This window comes from Hypanus sabinus, unplaced genomic scaffold (genome assembly GCF_030144855.1).
Source record: "Hypanus sabinus isolate sHypSab1 unplaced genomic scaffold, sHypSab1.hap1 scaffold_715, whole genome shotgun sequence".
NCBI lineage: Eukaryota > Metazoa > Chordata > Chondrichthyes > Myliobatiformes > Dasyatidae > Hypanus > Hypanus sabinus.
Window position 1 is genome coordinate 184,072 of NW_026781567.1, and position 21,002 is coordinate 205,073.

The following is a 21,002-nucleotide window of genomic DNA, read 5'->3' on the forward strand; positions in this document are numbered from 1 at the left end:
AAATTTTCATTACAGAGTGGTATACCTTTATGTGTTATGCTATAACATTTTGATCAATTTTATCACAATATATGAATGTACATAATATATGTTTAGCTGCATCTATGTGTTGCACTCTGTAAATCTTGTTTTTTTTCTTCTTCTGAATAAAAATATTGCAAAAAAAAAGGAGTGTGTGCTGGTACAATGCAGAGGGAAACTCACTCTGTGTCTCACCCCGGGAGTTTGTGATGGGATGGTTTTGCGGGAGCTTCACTCTGAATCTGACACCAGGAGTGTGTGCTGGTACAATGCAGAGGGAGATTCACTTTGTGTCTCATCCCGGGAGTGTGTGATGGGACAGTGTGGAGGGACATTCAGCCTATGTGTGACCCCGGAGTGTCTTGGCCATTCTCGTCCGTGCTAAACGCTCACTCTCTACCATGTCTCACCGACCTGCACTCACCCCATAACTATTCATTTCTTTCCTGTCCATATATCTATCCATTTTTTTTAAATGACAAAATGAAACCTGACTCTGCCACTTCTACTGGAAGCTCGTTCCACACAGCTACCACTCTCTGAGTAAATAAGTTCTCCCTCGTGTTACCCCTAAACTTTTGGCCCCTAACTCTCCTCATGTCCTCGTTTGAATCTCCCCTACTTTCAATGGAAAAAGCCTATCTTTGTAAACTCTATCTATCCCCCTCATACTTTTAAATACCTCTATTAAGCTCCCACCAACCTTCTGCGCTCCGAAGAATAAAGACCTAACTTGTTCAACCTTTCCCTGTAACTTGGGTGCTGAAACCCATGTAACATTCTAGTAAATCTTCTCTGTACTGTCTCTGCATTGGTGACATCTTTCCTATAATTAGGTTACCAGAACTGTAGACAATAATCCAAATTTGGCCTGACCAATGCTTTGTGCAATTGTAACATTACATCCCAACTCCTCTACTCAATGCTCTGATTTATAAAGGCCGGCATAGTAAAGCTTTCTTCAGCACCCTATCCACATGAGTTTCCACCTCCAGGGAACTATACACCGTTATTCCTAGATCACTCTGTTCTACGACGTTCCCCAATGCCCTACCATTTACCATGTATTATTTCAGTTTATCGGTTGATGCGGGCAGCAGTAACCGCATGTCACTGTTTCTCCTTTAATGAGACTAAAGTCCGACACCAAGACGGGAAGTAACAGAGGTTTATTGATATCTTCATGACAAACGTAAATCGACTCACTCACAGTCACAGACAATTAACTGACCGGCGACAACGAGTGACCGGTTGAATAATCAGTCCCGCTTCTCACCGTCACTCTGCATCGGGGAACCGATGATTATAAAAACACACTTCCGGGCCGTGTCCGGGATCGCTGCAGATCCAGGGTCACTGCCGAGGGATTTGTCAAATTAACATCATTATATCGGTCACGCTGCTGAATGCACCGTCCTCAGCAAAGGGAGCAAAAGGATTCTCTCCCGGGATAATCCCACCCCGGGACACCGGTGTACCAGACTGAGCCCCGGCCTCCGGGCTCTTCCATTCTGGGCAATCCTCCGGGGTGTCACGTGGGAGTCTAAATCGCGCACATTCGGCGGAAGCTGCCCCGCCGGACAACAGGCGGAAACACGTCAATGCGGGATTGCTCCGAGCGACACATAGCGCGAGGCTTGAGCCGGTTCCGTTAAAACCGTTGGGAATCAGCCCCGGCGCTCGGCCATTGAAAGTAAGGGCGGGAGTTAAAGGGGAGGGCGGGGAATCCCCGCGGGCGGGGATGTTCACACATTCAGATGTTCACAGGATCACTGTCAGTCCGGGTCTGAGTTCCTGCAGAGATCTCAGTTCCTTCTCCCCGGTCTCACTGAACCGATTGCCCGCCAGCCTGAAACAGATGGGAGAATAAAGATGAAATAAACAGATTACACAACAGTGTCAGTAACAGGGGACCGGGGTTAATGTTTCAACAACACTCACAGACAAATATCGCCGGAAAACCCGCGGATCCGCTGATATTTTATCACATTGAACATTACCACAAACACTCACCATATCCGGTCCAGACTCGGGAGGGTCAGTATGAGGCGGCGGAGAGCGGGGACAGATTGGTCTCTCAGCCAGTTTGATTCCAGGTCCAGCTCCGTCAGTGATGGGTTTGTACTGAGAGCGGAGACGAGATCCTCGGCACCAGAAACTGTGAGACTGACATCCCGGAGCCTGGAGATGAGAGAGACTGAGGGTGAAGGACACAGAGAGACAGGAGACGGTACAAATCCTCAGTGTTTATCAGAAACAAAATTACTAATCACATTAATGTTCAGTGTCAGACAACCAGTGATGTAAACACAATCTCCCACAGTGTGGTACTTACCCGAGTGTCTGTATTTTACACTCTGGGTTCCTCAGAGCCGCAGACACCAGATTCACTCCTGCATCTCCCAGTTCATTACCACCCAGGTTCAGCTCCGTCAGTGATGGGTTTGTACTGAGAGCGGTGACGAGATCCTCAGCACCTGAATCTGTGAGACCGACATCCATCAGCCTGGAGATGAGAGAGAGTGAGGGTGAAGGACACAGAGAGGCAGGAGCCGGTACAAATCCCCAGTGTTTAACAGTAACAAAATTACTTATTTTTTTTTTCTTCAGCACGACTGCGCAAGTCGCTCAGTGAGAACAACGAGAAGAGTTTAAAAGGAAGTCAGATTTACAGAGCGAGCGTCAGAGGACCAGAGACAGAGTAGGAAGGCTTTGGCTCAACGGGCTTCGGCGATAAAGGGTCGAGGCGAGGTAGGTTATCTGTTTACAATACAGACCGAGTGTATGTGTGTGAGGTTGGTTTTCTGTGCTCGGTGTCAGATGTGGGAGATCCTGGAGACTCCCAGCCTCCTGGACGGCAACATCTGCACCCGGTGTGTCGAGCTGTAGCTACTTAGGGACCGAGTTAGGGAACTGGAGATGCAGCTCGATTACCTTCGTCTGTTCAGGGAGAGCGAGGAGGTGATAAAGAGGAGTTACAGGCAGGTGGTCACACCGGGCCACGGGAGTGGGTCACAGTGAGAAGAGGGAAGGGCAAGAAGCAGGTACTAGAGAGTACCCCTGTGGCTGTACCCCTTGACAATATGTACTCCTGTTTGAGTACTGCTGGAGGGGTTGGGGACAGCCTACCTGTTGGAGGCAACAGTGGCTTAGAAGGGCAGGGAAAGGAAGAGGAATGCAGTAGTGATAGGTGACTCTGTAGTGACGGAGGAAAGTGAGGTAGGCTCACAAATGGAGACAATTTGCAGACAGTGCGAGAGGGAGCATAGTCAGGAGATAGAGAAGGGACGCACTCAGTCCGATTGTCTGAGATGTGTATATTTTAATGCGAGGAGTATCATGAATAAAGTAGGTGAACTCAGATAATGGATCAGCTCCTGGAGCTATGATAGTGTGACCATTACAGAGACTAGGATGGCTCACGGGCGGGAATGGCTACTTCAGATGCCAGGCTTTAAATGTTTCAGAAAGGACAGGGAGGGAGGCAAAAGAGGTGGGGACCTGGCACTGTTGATCAGAGATAGAGTCACGGCTGCAGAAAAGGAGGAAGTCATGGAGGGATTGTCTGTGGAGTCTCTGTGGCTGGAAGTTAGGAACAGGAAGGTGTCTATAACTCTACTGGGTGTTTTGTATAGACCACCCAACAGTAATCGGGACATCGAGGAGCTGATAGGAAGAGAGATTCTGGAAAGGAGTTTTAATAACAGGGTTGTTGAGGTCTGAGATTTTAACTTCCCAAATATCGATTGACAGCTCCCTAGATTGAGGGGTTTCGATGGGGTGGAATTTGTTAGGTGTGTTTGGGAAGGTTTCTTGACACACTATGTAGATAAGCCTACAAGAGGAGAGGCTGTACTTGATCTGGTATCGGGAAATGAATCTGGCCAGGTGTCAGGTCTCTCAGTGGGAGAGCATTTTGGAGATAGTGATCACAATTCTATCTCTTTTACCATACACTGAGAGATGTATAGGATCAGGTAAGTTAGGGAAACCTTTAACTGGAGTAAGGAGAACTATGAGCCTATCAGGCTGGCACTTGGAAGCATAAATTGGAAACAGATGTCCTCAGAGAAACGGACCGAAGAAATGTAGAAAATTTTCAGGGGATATTTGCGTGGGGTTCTCAGTAGGTACGTTCCAATGAGACATGGAGAGGATGGTAGGGTACAGGATCCGTGGTGTACAAAGGCCGTTCTAAATCTAGTCAAGAAGAAAAGAAGAGCTTACGAAAGGTTCAAAAACTAGGTAATGATATGAATCTGGAAGATTATAAGGCTAGCAGGAAATAGCTTAAGAATGGAATTAGGAGAACCAGAAAGGGCCATGAGAAGGCCTTGGCGGACAGGATTAAGGAAAACCCCAAGGCATTCTGCAAGTATGTGAAAAGCAAGAGGATCAGATGTGAGAGGATAGGACCAAACAAGTGTGACAAAGGAAAATTGCGCATGGAACCGGAGGAAACAGCAGAGCTATTTAATGAATAATTTGCTTCAGTATTCATGACGGGAAAGGATCTTGGCGATTGTAGGGATGACTTGCAGTAGACTGAAAAGCTTGAGCATGTAGTTATTAAGAAACAGGATGTGCTGGAGCTTTAGGAAAGCATCAAGTTAGATAAGTCACCGGGAGATGGCGGGATGTACCCCAGGCTACTGTGGGAAACGAGGGAGGAGATTGCTGAACCTCTGGCAATGATCTCTGCATCATCAATGAGGACGTGAGAGGTTCTGGAGGATTGGAGGGTTGCGGATGTTGTTCCCTTTTTCAAGAAAGGGAGTAGGGATAGCCCAGGATATTTTAGGCTAGTGAGTCTTACTTTAGTGGTTGGTAAGTTGATGGAGAAGATCCTGAGTGGTAGGGTGTATGAAAATCTGGAAAGGCAAAATATGATTAGGAATAATCAGCACGGCGTTGTCAAAGGCATGTCGTGCTGTACGAGCATTATTGAATTTTGTGAGGATGTGACTAAACACATTGATGAAGGTAGAGCAGTGGATGTAGTGTATATGGATTTCAGCAAGGCATTTGATAAGGTACCCCATGCAAGGCTTATTGAGAAAGTACGGAGGCATGGGATCCGAGTGGACATTGCTTTATGGATCCAGAACTGGTTTTCCCATAGAAGACAAAGAGTGTCTGCAGACGGGTCATATTCTGCATGGAGGCCGTTGACGTGTGGAGTGCCTTGGGGATCTGTTCTGGGACCCCTAGTCTTTGTGATTTGCATAAATGACCTGGATGAGGAAGTGGAGGGATGGGTTAGTAAATTTGCAGATGACACTAAGTTTGGAGGTGTTGTGGATAGTGTGGAGGGCTGTCAGAGGTTACAATGGGGCATTGATCGGATGCAAAACAGGGCTGAGAAGTGGCAGATGGAGATCACCCCAGATAAGTGTGTGGTAGTTCATTTTGGTAGGTCAAATGTGATGGCAGAATAAGGTATTAACAGTAAGACTCCTGGCAGTGTGGAGGATTGTGGGGACCTTGGGCTCTGAGTCTGTCGGTCACACAAAGCTGCTACACATATCAAAAGCTATGCATTCTATGCATATGCTATGCTATGAAGTCTTACAGTGTATTGGCCTTTATCAACCGTGGGAATCAGTTTAAGAGCGGACAGGTAATGCTAAAGCTACATAGGACCCTGGTCAGACACCACTTGGAGTACTGTTCTCATTTCTGGTCGCCTTACCATAGGAAGGATGTGGAAACCATAGAAATGGTGCAGAGCAGATTTACAACTATGTTGCCTGGATTGGGGAGCATGCCTTAAGAGAATAGGGTGAGTGACCTCGGGCTTCTCTCTTGGAGTGATGGAGGGTGAGAGGTGACTTGGTAGAGGTGTACAAGATAATGAGAGGCATTGATCATGTGGATAGTCAGAGGCTTTTCCCCAGGGCTGAAATGGCTAGCACGAGAGGGCAGATTTTAAGGTGCTTGGAAGTAGGTACAGAGGAGATGTCAGGTGTAAGTTTTTTTACGCAGAGAGTGAGTGTGTGGAATGGGCTGTCGGCAGTGGAGGTGGAAATGATAAGGTCTTTAAGAGACTCCTGGATGGCTACGTGGCGCTCAGAAAAATATAGGGCTATGGGTAAAGCCTAGGTAATTCTAAGGTAGGGACATGCTCAGCACAGGTTTGTGGGCCGAAGGGCCTGTATTGTGCTGTAGGTTTTCTAAGTTTCTGTGTTTATACTGATCACATTACTGTTCAATGTCAGACACCCAGTGACAGTAAACACAATCCCCACAATCTGGTACTTACCCCAGTTTCTGTATTTTACACTCCGGGTTCCTCAGAGACGCAGACACCAGTTTCACTCCTGAATCTCCCAGTTCATTCCACCCAAGTCTAAACACAAACAGGTAGATTGATGAACAAAGTGATTCAAACCACGGATCTGGGTGAATTTCTCTCCCACGGATATTTCAGGAAACATTAACCACTTCAGTAAATCACTGATTGGAGTTCCCATCACTGTCAATATCTCTCACTGCACAGCTCCAGGGTATTCACCGAATGTCAGTACTTTAGTCTGTCGTTGTGACCTGTAAACTCCACATATTCTATCTCATTCCCCGATTGTTAGAAATGTGTTCCTGATGTGAGAGCGTCAGGAGGGGCAGGGATGAAGAATGGGAGAAAGTCCCACAGTGAGGAAGATTTCTGAAAATGTCCATGGGAGACGGTGGAAGAGACCCCACTAAGGAAAAAGGGATAGAAAGACAGAATCTGTGATTGGAACGGGATGGGGAAGAGAAATCCCTCAGGACTAAGGAGAATAGTGATGAGAAGTCCCACAGCAGTATAGCGATGGGAAAACATAATCCCACAAGATGAGATGATCCTGAAATAGATTGTACGGGAGTGTTGGGTCTGAACTGAGGCCCACAGTTGGGAGAGGAGATGTACCCATGGGGTCTGGGTATCTGGTGGTGGACTGATGGTGATAGTCACTCACGGGGAAGGGCAGGGGAGGACAATCTCACAATGGTATTTCTTTCCTTCTCACTGGGACAGTCTGCTGACGGTCTCTTGTCCCTCACCGGGAAGGGGTTGTGAATCTCTGACCCACCTGCTGCAGTCAGTGTCGGTCTGGGTGTCAGTAACAGTGAGAAGGAACATTGTCAATGGACGTGTCACAGGCAGCGAGAAACACGGCCATTACTGTGTTTTATTCCTCACAATCTGATTTACTACAGTTTTACCCAAATACCTTTACATTGAAACAACACAATGGAACAATCTAACAGTTCAGAGTGAGAGATAAATCAAGTTACCTCAACTCCTGGCACTTGTACAGCCCGGGTCCCAGCCGCTGGATTCCTTCACACGGAATGTGGCAGTTCGCCAGGTTGAGCTGTTTTATTGTATCGCAGAGACCGATGGCATGAGACAGGACCGCGCAGTCAATCGGGGTCAGTGTCATTCCACTGAATGAAAGTGTTTCCACAGATCCCAGTGTGGCCTGAGCCAGTCTACGATTCTGAGACTCGAACAGGTAGTGCAATGTGTTCAGGAGGCCCCTTTTACCAGCTTCACTCCATGTGTTTCCAATCTGGCGTTTCACCTCCTCCTTCACCCAGTCAATCACCCGGCAGGTTGTTTCATGAGGAAATGGATCCAGAAACTCCTCCAGGCCCTCAGCTGTGATTGGGGAGGAGAGACCAGCAACAAAACGGAGAAATACCTCAAATTGCCCATCTTTCGTGTTGTGGGCTTCAGTAAGGAATTTCTGGATATCCCCGGGATGTCGAGTCAGGAATTTTGCGACTGCAGCTACAAACTCTTGGATGGTGAGGTGTGGGAATGTGTACACCACGCTCCGGGCAGAATCCTCTCTCTCCAAAAGCTCCATCAGGAACCCGGACAGGAACTGGGAAGGCTGCAGATTGTAGTTGATCAAATCTCCATCTGTAAACACAATCTTCCTCTCGGACACTCCTCTGAAGGCCATCTGACCAACCCTGAGTAACACATCACGGGGGTTCTCAATCTCACAGCCGTGATTTTTCAGGATGTTGTAAATATAGTAGGAGTACAGTTGGGTGATGGTCTTGGGAACTCGCTGTGGGTCCCTGACTCTTTGTGTGAAGAAGGGGTCCAGTGCCAGAGCGAGGATCGAGCAGTAGGCGGGGTTGTAGCTCATGGTATACAGGACCTCGTTCTCCTTCACGTGTTTGAAAACAGCCTCCGCCACCGTCTGATCTTCAAAATGCCTCATGAAGTATTTCTTCCTTTCCTCACTGGAAAATCCCAGGATTTCAGCACAGACACTGATCTCTGCCTTTTCCAATAAATGTAACGCAGTGGGGCGGGTGGTCACTAGCACTGAACACCCTGGGAGCAGCTTGCCCTGGATTAAACTGTACACAATGTCAGACACCTTGCACTTGAATTCAGGATCTGTGCATGTGGACTGAGGTTCTGTGTTTCTCCGACTGTCAGTATTAACAATTTTGTAATTGAATTCATCCATACCATCAAATATAAACAGCAATCCCTCTGGGTTCTTCCAGACCTCTCTCAGGATATTCCCAAAGTAGGGATACTGATCCAGAATCAGTTCCTTCAGGTTTATTCTGCAGTTAATAGAGTTTAAATCCCGGAATTTGAAACTAAATACAAACTGGAACTGTTGGTATATTTTCCCCGTGGCCCAGTCATAAACAATCTTTTGTACCATTGTTGTTTTCCCTATCCCTGGGATCCCGGCCACTGCTGCTGAACTCCCAGATTTGGATTTGCTCCGGATAAAGCTGCTCTGGAACAACTGATCCGTCTGGAGTTTCTCCAGCTCTCCACGGAGATGTTTTTCTCTCCACTCATCGTGGTCTCTGCCTCTTGCCAGCAGCTCATGTTCCACCAGTCTCCGATCTCGAACAGTAGAAATGACCGTGAGCTCAGCGTATCGATCAACCAGCTGGAAAACCTTCACCTTCTCCCTCATCAGGATCGTGTTCACTCTCAGTGTTTCAGATTGTGCCCGCAGAGTCTCCTTGTGTTTCTGTTGAACATCTTCCATGGGAACAGACAGCGGAAAAAAACTGTTAGATGCCTCAGCTCAGAACTCAGTATTTAAGCACACAAGAGTTAGCTCAAAACTATTGCATTCATGGATTCTTCAATGGATGTCCGCACAGTAAAGTAAATATGATTAACAGACCCCTGACTGGACAGAGAGGCCTGGTCTAGATAAACACCAGATCATCACATTTCCACATTAATTGTGCTGTGAAGGTGAATATTTACTGACCCCGACTGTCCTGTACCGTACAAACTAACACTACTGTCACAGCTGTCATTTTTTCCTGTGGAAGAAACTTTTAATCCACAGTGTTGATGTGGCTTATGGAGGTGGAGAAGATGGTAGTGGGTATTTTGTCAAAGGAACAGGTCGGGAAATCACAGCTCCCCCTCCCCTCCCACCGTCGCTGATTCAAAATACAAATATGTAGTTTTGCTGATCAGCACGTGGACTGTGGGTGTGACGTTGGGGAGTGTAGGATGTTAAAGTCTGTTTAAATCCTCTCATGAGCCTGTAGGTTCTCACTCTGGCCCAGGAATGTGTCAGGAATGTGTGGAGTCTCTTTCCAGACTCATTGTCAGACTCTGGTGGACTCTGGAGTCTCACAGTGTGTCAGGAATATGAATTGAGTGTGGGGGCAGGATGGTTCACAGTGTGTCAGGACACTGTTCGGGGTTTCTCCGGTTCACAGGATGTCGGAAGCAAGCCAGCAATGTCTGTGAGTCTTAGAGTGTGTCAGGACACTGGCGGGGTTTCGTTAGTCTCACATTGTGTCGGCAACCTGGCGGGGTCTGTGGGGACTTACAGTGTATCAGGGCCCTAACAGATAAGTGTGGAGTCTCACAGTGTGTCAGGATCCTGTCAGGGGTGTGTGGGGTCTCACAGTGTGTCAGTATCCTGTCAGGTTTGTGTGGGGTCTCACAGTGTATCAGGACCCTACCAGAGTTGCGTGGGGTCTCAGAGTACGTCGGGACCCTGTCAGGGATGCGTCGTGTCTCACAGTGTGTCAGGACCCTGTCTGGATTGTGTGGGCTCACACAGTGTGTCCGGACCCTGTCAAGTCTGTGGTGTCTCAAAGTGTGTCAGGACCCTGTCAGCCGTGTGTGAGGTCTCAGAGTATATCCGGACCCTGTCAGGGTTATGCTTGGTCTCCCAGTGTGTCAGGGCCCTGTCAGGGGTATTTGGTATCTCGCAGTGATGCTGCACCATAACAGGGATGTGTGGGGTCTCACAGTGTGTCAGGGCCCTGTCAGGGGTAGTTGGTATCTCGCAGTGATGCTGCACCTTAACAGGGATGTGTGGGGTCTCACTGTGTGTCAAGAACGTGTCAGGGTCCGTGTCGTCTTTCCGTCTTTCCAATCAACGTATTCGGGTCAAACACGGGGGCGTAGGAAAACACTGATTTTTGAAATGTTTAAAGAATGTGACAGTGGTAGAAATAATGTTCTTCAATAATCAGTGAAGGAATCTTTTTTGTATTCAGAAATAGATGTGGGAATTTCACTGCCGTGACAGGTCCTTCGGCATGAAGAACAGTGAAGAACAAGTTTGCAGGCAAATTGTACTGAATCACCAAATCGATAGTCCAGGGAAACGGAGGGGTTTTATTGTCTGAATAAGGACAGGAAAAGCATTAATGCAGGTGACAGAAATGTGAGCAGTTTGAAAACTTTCTCCAATACCGTCTGAAAATTAACATCGCTTCGAATTTGTTCTTGGAAATGAGAGAGGCTGAATGAGGGTGTTGACTGAGATTCCAAATATTTCTGTTCAAGGGTTCCGAGTTATCATTTAAAACATGGCCTACTGTAAGATTAATATTTTTTACGATATCTGTATTTCCTACGCACTCTGCTCTGCTAAATGTACAGTTGTGTGATCCAACTCAGTTTGAGATTATGAAGCCTTACAGTCTCTTTAGCCCATGCACTGCCCTGGGCTCCATTTTCACTGACGCAATGTGCTTACGGATGTAGTGAGTTTCTTATCAAGATGCTCACAATTTAATTAATTGCAATACTATTTATAGATATTTTCAGTCCTGTCCACCTTTTGGCTGCATGCTCAGAAACCTCGGTTTCTCTGTCCTAATTCCCATCTCTCACCCTTCCACAGTGTCCATCACACAACACCGGAAGACAGGAATTTCAGCTTCTGTGGACTGAGCTGAGGATTTTGACTCCGATTTCACCCTCACTAACACTGTCTCCTGATGGAATTCCCAGGATTATTGAGTAGCAAATTGAACTGGATAACTTCAGTACTGTTTGCACTAAGGGGTTGCAGATGTGTACAGAGTTTTGGATCATATTCTGCTCTGGGATTAAACAAACTAGTTGTCCTGTTACCTGTTTTTCTCATTAAATGGATGCTGTCATTGTTATTCCGTGATGAGAACTTTAATGGACTACTAATTCTAAAAAACAAATGATGCCCTATAGGATCTGAGGGAGTTTAGAAAAGTGATTTAGGATGAGGGCTATTCCTGGGGTTGGGTGGTTGTAGGGATTTTATTTCACCTTTCGGAGTAAGACATTTCCCATAGTTTCACTCCTCAGATTGCCCTCTTCTCCATTCTGACCCCGATGGAAGGATATGTAGTTGAGAGACCCAGAGAGCAGGGATCACTTTCAGCAAACTCGCCAATTCTCTGCGTGGTTCCTTATGCTGTCCTGTGAAAACTCTCCCTCCAGCAAACATTTTTTCCCTGTGTCTCACTGTGCGCTGTGTCACGGTGGAACGTTTACCTGATCAAATCAACATGGCTCAACAACGACGTGGCCCTACACAACATCAACCATTGATGGTAACAGTGATTTCTTCACTTACCTTTCAGTTCCCTGGGAATCTCCAGTACGTGTCGACGGACCGGAACACAACCTGTTCGGATTTAAAATAATTTGAGGAATTGAAATGAGTCAAATTATTAAGTATGTAATGCTTGATTCCAAAATTAAATTAATCTCTGATACTGTCTCACCATGTTCCTGTATTTCCTTCAGTATTTTGTCCAACTCTGGAACACCAGTCCGCATTTTCACAAAGGTTTCCCACATCACCCTCCGGGCGCGGGAGCCTTTCTCCATCACCAGGCTCAGGAGGAGTTTAGAACTGTCCGCCCGCTCTCCCTTATCAGCGAGATCAGAGATTTTCTGTGAAGAGTAACAGTGAACATATTGGGGACTGACAGATTCACACAAGAATGAGAAGTAAATGATGTGCACTGTAACGGGATCACACTGAACAGTCATCCGGACGGGTGCTGATCCTGTCGGGACATGGACTGTACAATCTGAGTGCAAAGCACACGGAGGGACATTCGCCGTGAACCTGGTCCACCAGCTAATGAGATCCTGGCTGGTCTGTGACCGCTTCGTTAACGTGGCTCCAAATCCATAAATAATTCCTCACTGGATTTGACGGAGCAAAACAGAAATCAGAAAATAACGATCACAGATGAAGAAAGAAGTCAGGAGGGTTTTTATAACAGAGTGAACAGTCTCAGAGAAGTTGCAGAAAAGAAGATGTGATTCATCTCCTCAGTCCGCCAGTGTCCAACATGACAGCGGATTACCGGCTGACATCTGATGCCTTTCCTTTGTCTTTTCCAGTGGAGGTTTATTCTGTGATCACACATTACAACATGGCAGTATTCCAAGGTTCACCCTGTTTGCAGTTACGGATTGTAACAATCATTTCCACTCTAAACAGAACACACTCGAGTTCCTGTGGCATTCACTGATGATGTCCCGGTTCTCACTGTTATCCAGCCATCACACTGCACATTCTTCCCAAACCGAAACTTCCTATAGTATTTCAATTTAATACTTCAAGCCGACACAACTCACCTCGCATATTGTGAATTTTGTGAATAATACCCAGCAGTCCGCAGGGTCTTTTCACCCTATCTATCACTGGTTCAGATACACATTTTTGTGATTGTATGTACAGTATTTATTTCCCAGTTGTTCTTCTATGTTATTTAATATCCGATGAGTCAGAGTTCCGACACCCATCAGTCCTGTGATGTGTGAAAATTCAAACCATTTCTCCCTCCCACTCACCCGATGTTCCTCTCCACTGAACTGATTCTCGGCCGTTAACGCCAGGCTCACTCCGTGCACCCCTCCTTCCATCACCTGCTCCAGTCTGTCCCGGTAGAAGTCCGTCAATTGCAGCAGCTGGAAATCGTCCCAGCTTGCTAGGAGCTCGGTGATCACTGAGCTCAGACCTGTGAAGGAAAATGGACAAAATTAACGGTATTACCCAACTCCTAATGGGCAGCAACTTTCTCTCTGGAACCTAAAGGTGGTGCGCGAGGTCACCAAACACAGTCCGAAATACATATACAAACACCAGGAAATCTGCAGATGCTCGACATTCAAGCAACACACACAAAAAATTCTGGTGAACGCAGCAGGCCAGGCAGCATCTATAGGAAGAGGTACAGTCGACTTTTCAGGCCGAGACCCTTCGTTAGGACTAACTGAAAGAAGAGATAGTAAGAGATTTGAAAGTGGAGGGAGAGGGGGAGATCCGAAATGATAGGAGAAGACAGGAGGGGGAAGGCTGGAGCTAAGAGCGGGAAATGAGATTGGCAAAAGGGATACAATGCTGAAGAAGGGAGATGAGCATGTGACGGGAGGCCTAGGGAGAAAGAAAGGGGGAGGGGAGCCCAGAGGATAGAGAGCAGGCAAGGAGTTATAATGAGAGGGGCAGAGCGAGAAAAAAGATAGAGATAAAAAGGGGAACATTATAATAAATGAATAAGGGATGGGGTACAAAGGGGAGGAGATGCATTAACGGAAATTGGAGAAGTCAAAATTTACGAAGGGGAGGGGGAAATTAACGGAAGTTAGGGAAGTCAATTTTTACGAAGGGGAGGGGTGCATAGCGGAAGTTAGTGAAGTCGATGTTTAAGAAGAGGAGGGGGTGACTTCTCTAACTTCCGATGATGCCCCTTCTCTGTCAACTCTCTACTCAGTCACTTCACATACATTTTGTGAATTGCGGATATTGAATTAAACCCAGACACGGAGTCAAGACAATACTTATAAATGAAAATAATTCGCTGGCATACCCGTGTCCTTTCCCCATGTTGACGTTACTGGAACTCCTCCACTGCTCGTTCTGTTATCCATTTCGAAGACAGTTCTGGTCAGATTCTGCCGCTTTCTACAAACATAATTACCAGGATGCTCAGACATTATTTGAGGCGCAAATGAGAGCACTTTGTTTTAACTGAGTCGCACGCTTCCAAACATCTTGGGCCTACCCTCCGAACACTTGACATGGCCTGATCTACCTGTGGCCATCGACTCACAGTCACACAATGTCCATTTCCGCGCTCTCTATGGATTGTATACTAGGCCAGGATTTTCCAGGGCATCTACTCACTGTATTACCAGCAATTCCCTTTTAGGAACCAGTCTTGTGTCCTGGACCGGGGATGATGTGTCAATGGAATGGCAAGGCAGGTTGAGCAGACAGCGCCTACTGCTCCACTGTGGTCCTCCTACCACTGGAGGCGCTATGGTGAGTAATGGACGCCCGTTACAGCAGTGTGGGTTGAAATATTTTTGCTGACCACTGATCCTGTCTGTTGGAGCCATGTATCTGTTCTCTACCTGCATTGCAGTCTGTGCTGCGAGCTTATGATGCTTTTTATGGTAACTAGTCGCATCAGTGGGTACTTGGTAAACGCAAAGACAATCAGTTACGTATTCGTGCTTTGTTCGGTGCACTATTCAGCTTGGGACCGTATCATTTGTTATCATCGGCTCGTTTACGCTGAAGTTGCACATGTGAACTTGACGGCTTCTTTGCTTCAAGATTGTACGTTTGCAGATTGTTAATAAAGGGTCGAGGAAGTACCTTTAACTTTTTAAACAACCTTCATTGGAGCCGTGGGCGCGTCATTCAAGTATATCAAGTCCGTGGGAGTCGCCAGCAATGGCAACTTGGTTTGGTTAGAATTGGCCGCTACAGATGTTCCTCAATCTGCTAATCATTTTAAATATTATCTGTTTATATTACACATTTCCTTTATCTAGTTCTTTATTTTAATAGCGAAAAGTATCAAACTGGATGCCCTTCTCCTTGTGTTGCACGCACAGATCGCTCTCGGTTTGCTGAGAATAGTGTGGAACAAAACAAAATCGTGGCAGGTCTAAGGTGAAAAAGCCTCGTTAATAAGACAGATCGAGGAGATTGGCCAGACTGATTAAATCCGACAGGAAGCCGACTGTAATTCAAATCACCATGCGTCCAACAGTGGTGTGCAGAGGAGCGTCACTGAACGCCGAACTCTGATTTTGGACGGGGTAGAGAAGCAGGAGACCACCAACACACACACAGCGGCCACGTCATTAGGGACAAGATGTACAAAATAAAATGCCCTCTGAGAGTAGACTGCCAAGTTTCGTTCAACTGCCGGTGAGATTTACTGCTGGGATTTTGATTTTATCACTGACAGATATACACCATCTTTGCTAAAAATATACACAGAATGAAAAGAGGCACACACGAATCCGCTAATACACGACATTGAACTGCTAGAAACACAAGAAATACTAGATAAAACGCCATAACTTCTCCGCGTATAGGTTCTGTTCTTACCTGGTGTTAGACTACTGCGAATCCGAGCATCTGAATATAATGTCCCTAACAGTAAGTGGACACACCCTGAGCAATGTTCAGTTGATAACACGTTCATAAAGCTGAACTTCAGGCTATTCGGCATTTAACGCCACACCCTGTACCACAAAGATTGCGTTAAACCACACACAGATTCATTTTGCTTGAACGCGTCTTTCTAACAAGTGGTCCGAGCCAGAATTAATACTTCAGTTCAAGCGGTGCAAGGATTACGTTTCTCTCAAATATTTGATCTGTTTCAGAGAGGGAGAATACCCCGCATCCTGGTCTGCTTCTGTTGGTGTCGTCACTTTAATTTATTGTTCACCTTGTGACCAGTTTATTGTCAGATTATAAACCCCAGCGACAGCTCAGGGCAAAGATCGCTGTGGGTTTATCGCACAGAGAGAGCAGAAGAAAGGGCGCTCTCAACTCTAATGGAATATTATGTATTTAGAATAATGTTCTCTTTTGAACAGGAGGCATTTCCTTTCACCAGATTTTACTCTGCACCCCCCCCCCTCCTGGAGCTGACTTCAAAGACGCCTGTTTACAAAGAACCGTCTTTAACAGTTGACCGCAGTTCGCCCGTTACAGTTATGAGCTGTTCGGGGAGGAACTGTGCCGAGATTACTCTCTCCCAGAGATAACAACCGGTCAAAGTCGACAACAAGATAAGGACGCCCTTCTCCTTCAGTTTATTGCTTACTGACTGGAAACAGGTTACAATGCCACAGCAGAAATCACATCACATTTATGATCATGTCCCGCTGGCGAATTTGCCTGACATCCCATTTGCTTCACACAGAGATCAACCGGCATGGCGTTTATTTTACAAATACTTGTCCCGTTCTTCGTCGGAATATGATGGGGGGGGGGGGAAATAAAGCATTAATTTCACTGTGTTTCTTATTTGTCAGAGTCTGCTGTCGGTATGTTGAATTAGCAGCAGGACATTCGCCCCCTCAGTCCTGTTCCGTCATTCTCTATGATCACAGTAGGACTGTGGTCTCAGGGACACATCCCCGCGACCGTCTGGAACACTTCACTCCCTTGCCTGTTGAGGATCTATGCGCTGCGGAATTAAACACACTGGGGGTGGGGAGGGAATCTCTGCTTCTCGTTTCCTTTGAAAACAGTTTCACCTAAAAAAAATAGTCTCACCTATCTTCTCCTGTTTCAGCTTCCCCTGGAACAGCAACTGATAGTATGGAGACGGTAGAAAAACTGGAAATACTTGCCGTGACAAGTGGGCTTATTGAAACACCATAACACAGCCCAGAACAGTCCCTGTTCTTACCCGGTGCTGGACTCCTGAGTCTGGTTTCAGTGAATCCGAGCATCTAAATTTTATTGGCCCTAACAGTAAGTGAACACACCCTGAGCAATGTTCAGTTGATAACACGCTCATAAAGCTGAGCTTCAGTCTATTCAGCATGTAACGCCACACCTTGTTCCACAACGCTTGTGTTAAACCACACAAAGACTCACCTTGCTTCAATGAGTCTTTCTAATTAGTGGTCTGAAATAGAATTAATACTTCAGTGCGCAACATTTTATACCCTCCAGAGAGGAATCATAACCAGCAGCCTGGTTCCGTTCGGTTGATGCCGTCGCTTTGATTCATTGTTCACCTTGGGACCAGTTTATTGTCAGATTATAAACCCCAGCGACAGCCCAGGGCTAAGATCGCTGTGGGTCTATTGCACAGAGACAGCAGAAGGAAGGGCGCTCTTCACTCTGAAGGAATAGTATGTATTTGGAATAATGTTCTCTTTTGATCAGCGGACATTCCCTTTCTCCAGATTTAACTGTGCCCCCGTAGCCTTGACCTGCCCTGATGTTAAGTTGGCCCATTTAAAAGCCATCTTTAACATTGCCCGCAGTTGTAAACTTCGGGTAATGGGCAATTGGGGAGCGGCTGTGCCGAGATTACCATCTCCCAGAGATAACTACCGGTCAAAGTCGTCAGCAAGATATGGATGCCCTTCTCCGTCAGTTTATCTTTCACTTGCTGAAACAAATTGCAGGATCACAGCGCCATAATTTGCATTATAGACCATTTTCCGCTGGTGAATTTGCCTGACATCGCATTTACTTTGCACGTACATCAATCGTTTTCAATCAGTGAGAGATGGAAAAACTCGAAACATTAAATTCACGGGGTCTCTTATTTGGCGAAGGGTGTTGCGGGCATATTGAATTAGTAGCTGGATATTCGGCTATTTCTATTTGAAGAAATAACAAGCAGGATAGAGAGAGGTGAATACGTTGATGTTGGGTACTTGGATTTTCGAAAGAACTGTGACAATGTGCCAGACTTGAGGCTGCTTAACAAGCTAAGAGCCCATGGTATTACAGGAAAGTCTAGCATTGATAAATCGGTGCCTGATTGGCTGCAGGTCTTATGGTCTTATGGAAATGCAGCTTTCCTGGAGGTGGAGGAAAGAGGTGGAACTGTCTGTGGGAAGACATGGTTTGTCAGGTCTGAGAAAGAGTTGAATGTACCATAACCTTCAGCCTGAATCGGAAAACCATTCTGAGGGAATTGGAAATGTCAGAAGCAGGGAAGATCTGATCACATGTGTTGAGGCCAGGGGTTGTGTCTCCATCAGACCCATAGTGAGATGGCTCAAGTTACAATGTGCAGGGAAATGTGCAGATGAAAGCATAGTGTTTGGGGCTGGTTTGCATCACTGATTCTGTCACAGTGAGAGGGTTAGTTTTACTGTAAGAAAACCTCACATTTATGAACATTAAATTGCATCTGCCATGAAATTGCCCATTCACCTAACCTACCCAAGTCACTCTGCATCCTCTTAGCATCCTACTCACAGCTAATACCGCCGCCCATCTTCGTGTCATCCGCAAACTTGCTGCAATTAATTCCCTCGTCTAAATCATTAATATATATTATAAACAACTGGGGTCCCAGCACTGAGCCTTGCGGTACTCCACTAGTCACTGCCTGCCATTCTGAAAAGGTCCCGTTTACTCCCACTCTTTGTTTCCTGTCTGCCAACCAATTCTCCATCCGCATCAATACCATACCCTCAATACCGTGTGCTCTGTTGGCACACCAATCTCCTGTGTGGGATCTTGTCAAAAGCCTTTTGAAAATCTAAATATACCACATCCACTGGCTCTCTCCTATCCACTCTACTAGTGACATCGTCAAAAAATTCTGTAAGATTCGTCAGACATGATTTTCCTTTCAGAAATCCATGCTGACTTTGTCCGATGATGTCACCTCTTTTCAAATGTGCTGTTATCGCATCTTGGATAAGCGACTCCAGCATTTCAACCACCACCGATGTCAGACTAACCAGTCTATAATTCCCCGGTTTCTTTCTCTCTCCTTTTTTTTTAAAAAAGTGGGATTCCATTAGCCAGCCTCCAATCTTCAGAAACTAATCCAGAACTTAAGGGGTTTTGAAAAATTATCACTAATGCATCCACTATTTCTTGGGCTACTTCCTTAAGCACTCTGGGATGCAGTCCATCTGGCCCTGGGGATTTATCTGCCTTTAATCCCTTCAATTTACCTAACACCACTTTCCTACTAACATGTATTTCCCTCAGTCCCTCCATCTCAGTGGACCCTCGGTCCCTTACTATTTCCGGAAGATTATTTATGTCCTCTTTAGTGAAGATAGAACCAAAGTAGTTATTCAATTAGTCTGCCATTTCTTTGCTTCCTATGATCAATTCACCTACTTCTGACTGTAAAGGACCGACATTTGTCTTGATCAATCTTTTTCTTTTCACATATCTATAAAAGCTTTTACAGTCAGATTTATGTTCCCTGCCAGCTTTCTCTCATAATATTTTTTCCCTTTCCTAATTAAGCCCTTTGTCCTCCTCTGCTGGTCTCTGAATTTCTCCCAGTCCTCAGGTGTGCCGCTTCTTTCTGCTAATTTATATGTTTCTTCTTTGGACTTGATACTATCCCTAATTTCCCTTGTCATCCACGGGTGCACTACCTTCCCTGGTGTATTATTTTGCCAAACTGGGATGAACAATTGTTGTAGTTCAGCCATGGGATCTTTAAATTCTTGCCATTGCATATCCACCGTCAGCCCTTTAAGTATCATTTGCCAGTCTATCTCAGCTAATTCAAGTCTCATACCTTCAAAGTTACCCTTCTTTAAGTTCAGAACCTTTGTTTCTGAATTAACTATGTCACTCTCCATCTTAATGAAGAATTCTTCCATATTATGGTCACTCTTACCCAAGGGGCCTCGCACAACAAGATTGCTAACTAACCCTTCCTTATTGCTCAATACCCAATCTAGAATGGCCTGCTCTCTAGTTGATTCCTCGACATGTTGGTTCAGAAAACTATCCCGCATACATTCTAAGAAATCCTCTTCCTCAGCACCCTTACCAATTTGGCTAACCCAATCTATATGTCGATTGAAGTCACCCATTATAACTACCGTTCCTTTATTGCACGCATTTTTAATTTCCTGCTTCATGCCATCCCCAACCGCACTACTATTGTTAGGTGGCCTGTACACAACTCCCACCACCGTTTTCTACCCCTTAGTGTCATGCAGCTCTACACATATCGATTCCACATCCTCCAGGCTAATGTCCTTCCTTTCTATTGCTTTAATCTCCTTTCTAACCAGCTATGCTACCCCACCTCCTTTTCTTTCCTGTTTATCCCTCCTGAATATTGAATATCCCAGGCTGTTGAGCTCCCATCCTTTGTCACCTTGGAGCCATTTCTCTGTGATCCCAACAATATCATATTCATTAATAACTATCTGCACATTCAATTCATCCACCTTGTTACGAATGCTCCTCGCATTGACACACAAAGCCTTCAGGCTTGTTTTTACAACACTCCAAACATACACTCAGAGGCCATATCATTAGGTACAGGAAGTAGATAAGAATTGCTCACTAAGTGCAGACGTCCATAATTTTAAAAACTGCCAATGAGATTTACTACAGGATTTTTTATTTTAAATATCCCTGCCGGATATAAAATTGCTCATAAAATTACACAGATTAAAAAAAAACACGCATCCGTAAATCCAGGCAATCCAGTGGACAATATTGAACTGGTGAAAACTCTAGAAATACAATCGTGACAAGTGGGGTAATAAAAGACCATAACAACCTGATTTTACCATGTTAAAATATCCCATAATTATCGTAACATTGCCCTTCTGACACACATTTTCTATCTCCCGTTATAATTTTCAGACCATGTCATTACTACTGTGTGGGAGTCTGTATATAATCCCCATCAGGGTCTTTGTAACCTTTCAGTTTCCTAGCTCCACCCACAATGATTCAAAACCTTCC

At 45.7% G+C, this 21,002-nt stretch overlaps 1 protein-coding gene across 1 annotated transcript in view; it reads right to left on the reverse strand.

The window, feature by feature from the left end:
- Window positions 1-1,280: 1,280 nt before the first annotated feature.
- The window catches only part of LOC132389947 (NACHT, LRR and PYD domains-containing protein 3-like), a 35,387-nt gene continuing 15,665 nt past the window's right edge, over window positions 1,281-21,002 (reverse strand). The window contains exons 3-11 of the mRNA XM_059962512.1: window positions 17,640-17,697; window positions 13,112-13,278; window positions 12,028-12,199; window positions 11,877-11,927; window positions 7,300-9,037; window positions 6,284-6,370; window positions 2,357-2,527; window positions 2,035-2,202; window positions 1,281-1,870 (exon numbers count right to left, since the gene is read on the reverse strand). Coding sequence (XP_059818495.1) covers window positions 1,783-1,870; window positions 2,035-2,202; window positions 2,357-2,527; window positions 6,284-6,370; window positions 7,300-9,037; window positions 11,877-11,927; window positions 12,028-12,199; window positions 13,112-13,278; window positions 17,640-17,697 — 2,700 coding nt within the window. The 3' untranslated portion in view covers window positions 1,281-1,782. The remainder of the gene's footprint in view (window positions 1,871-2,034; window positions 2,203-2,356; window positions 2,528-6,283; window positions 6,371-7,299; window positions 9,038-11,876; window positions 11,928-12,027; window positions 12,200-13,111; window positions 13,279-17,639; window positions 17,698-21,002) is intronic.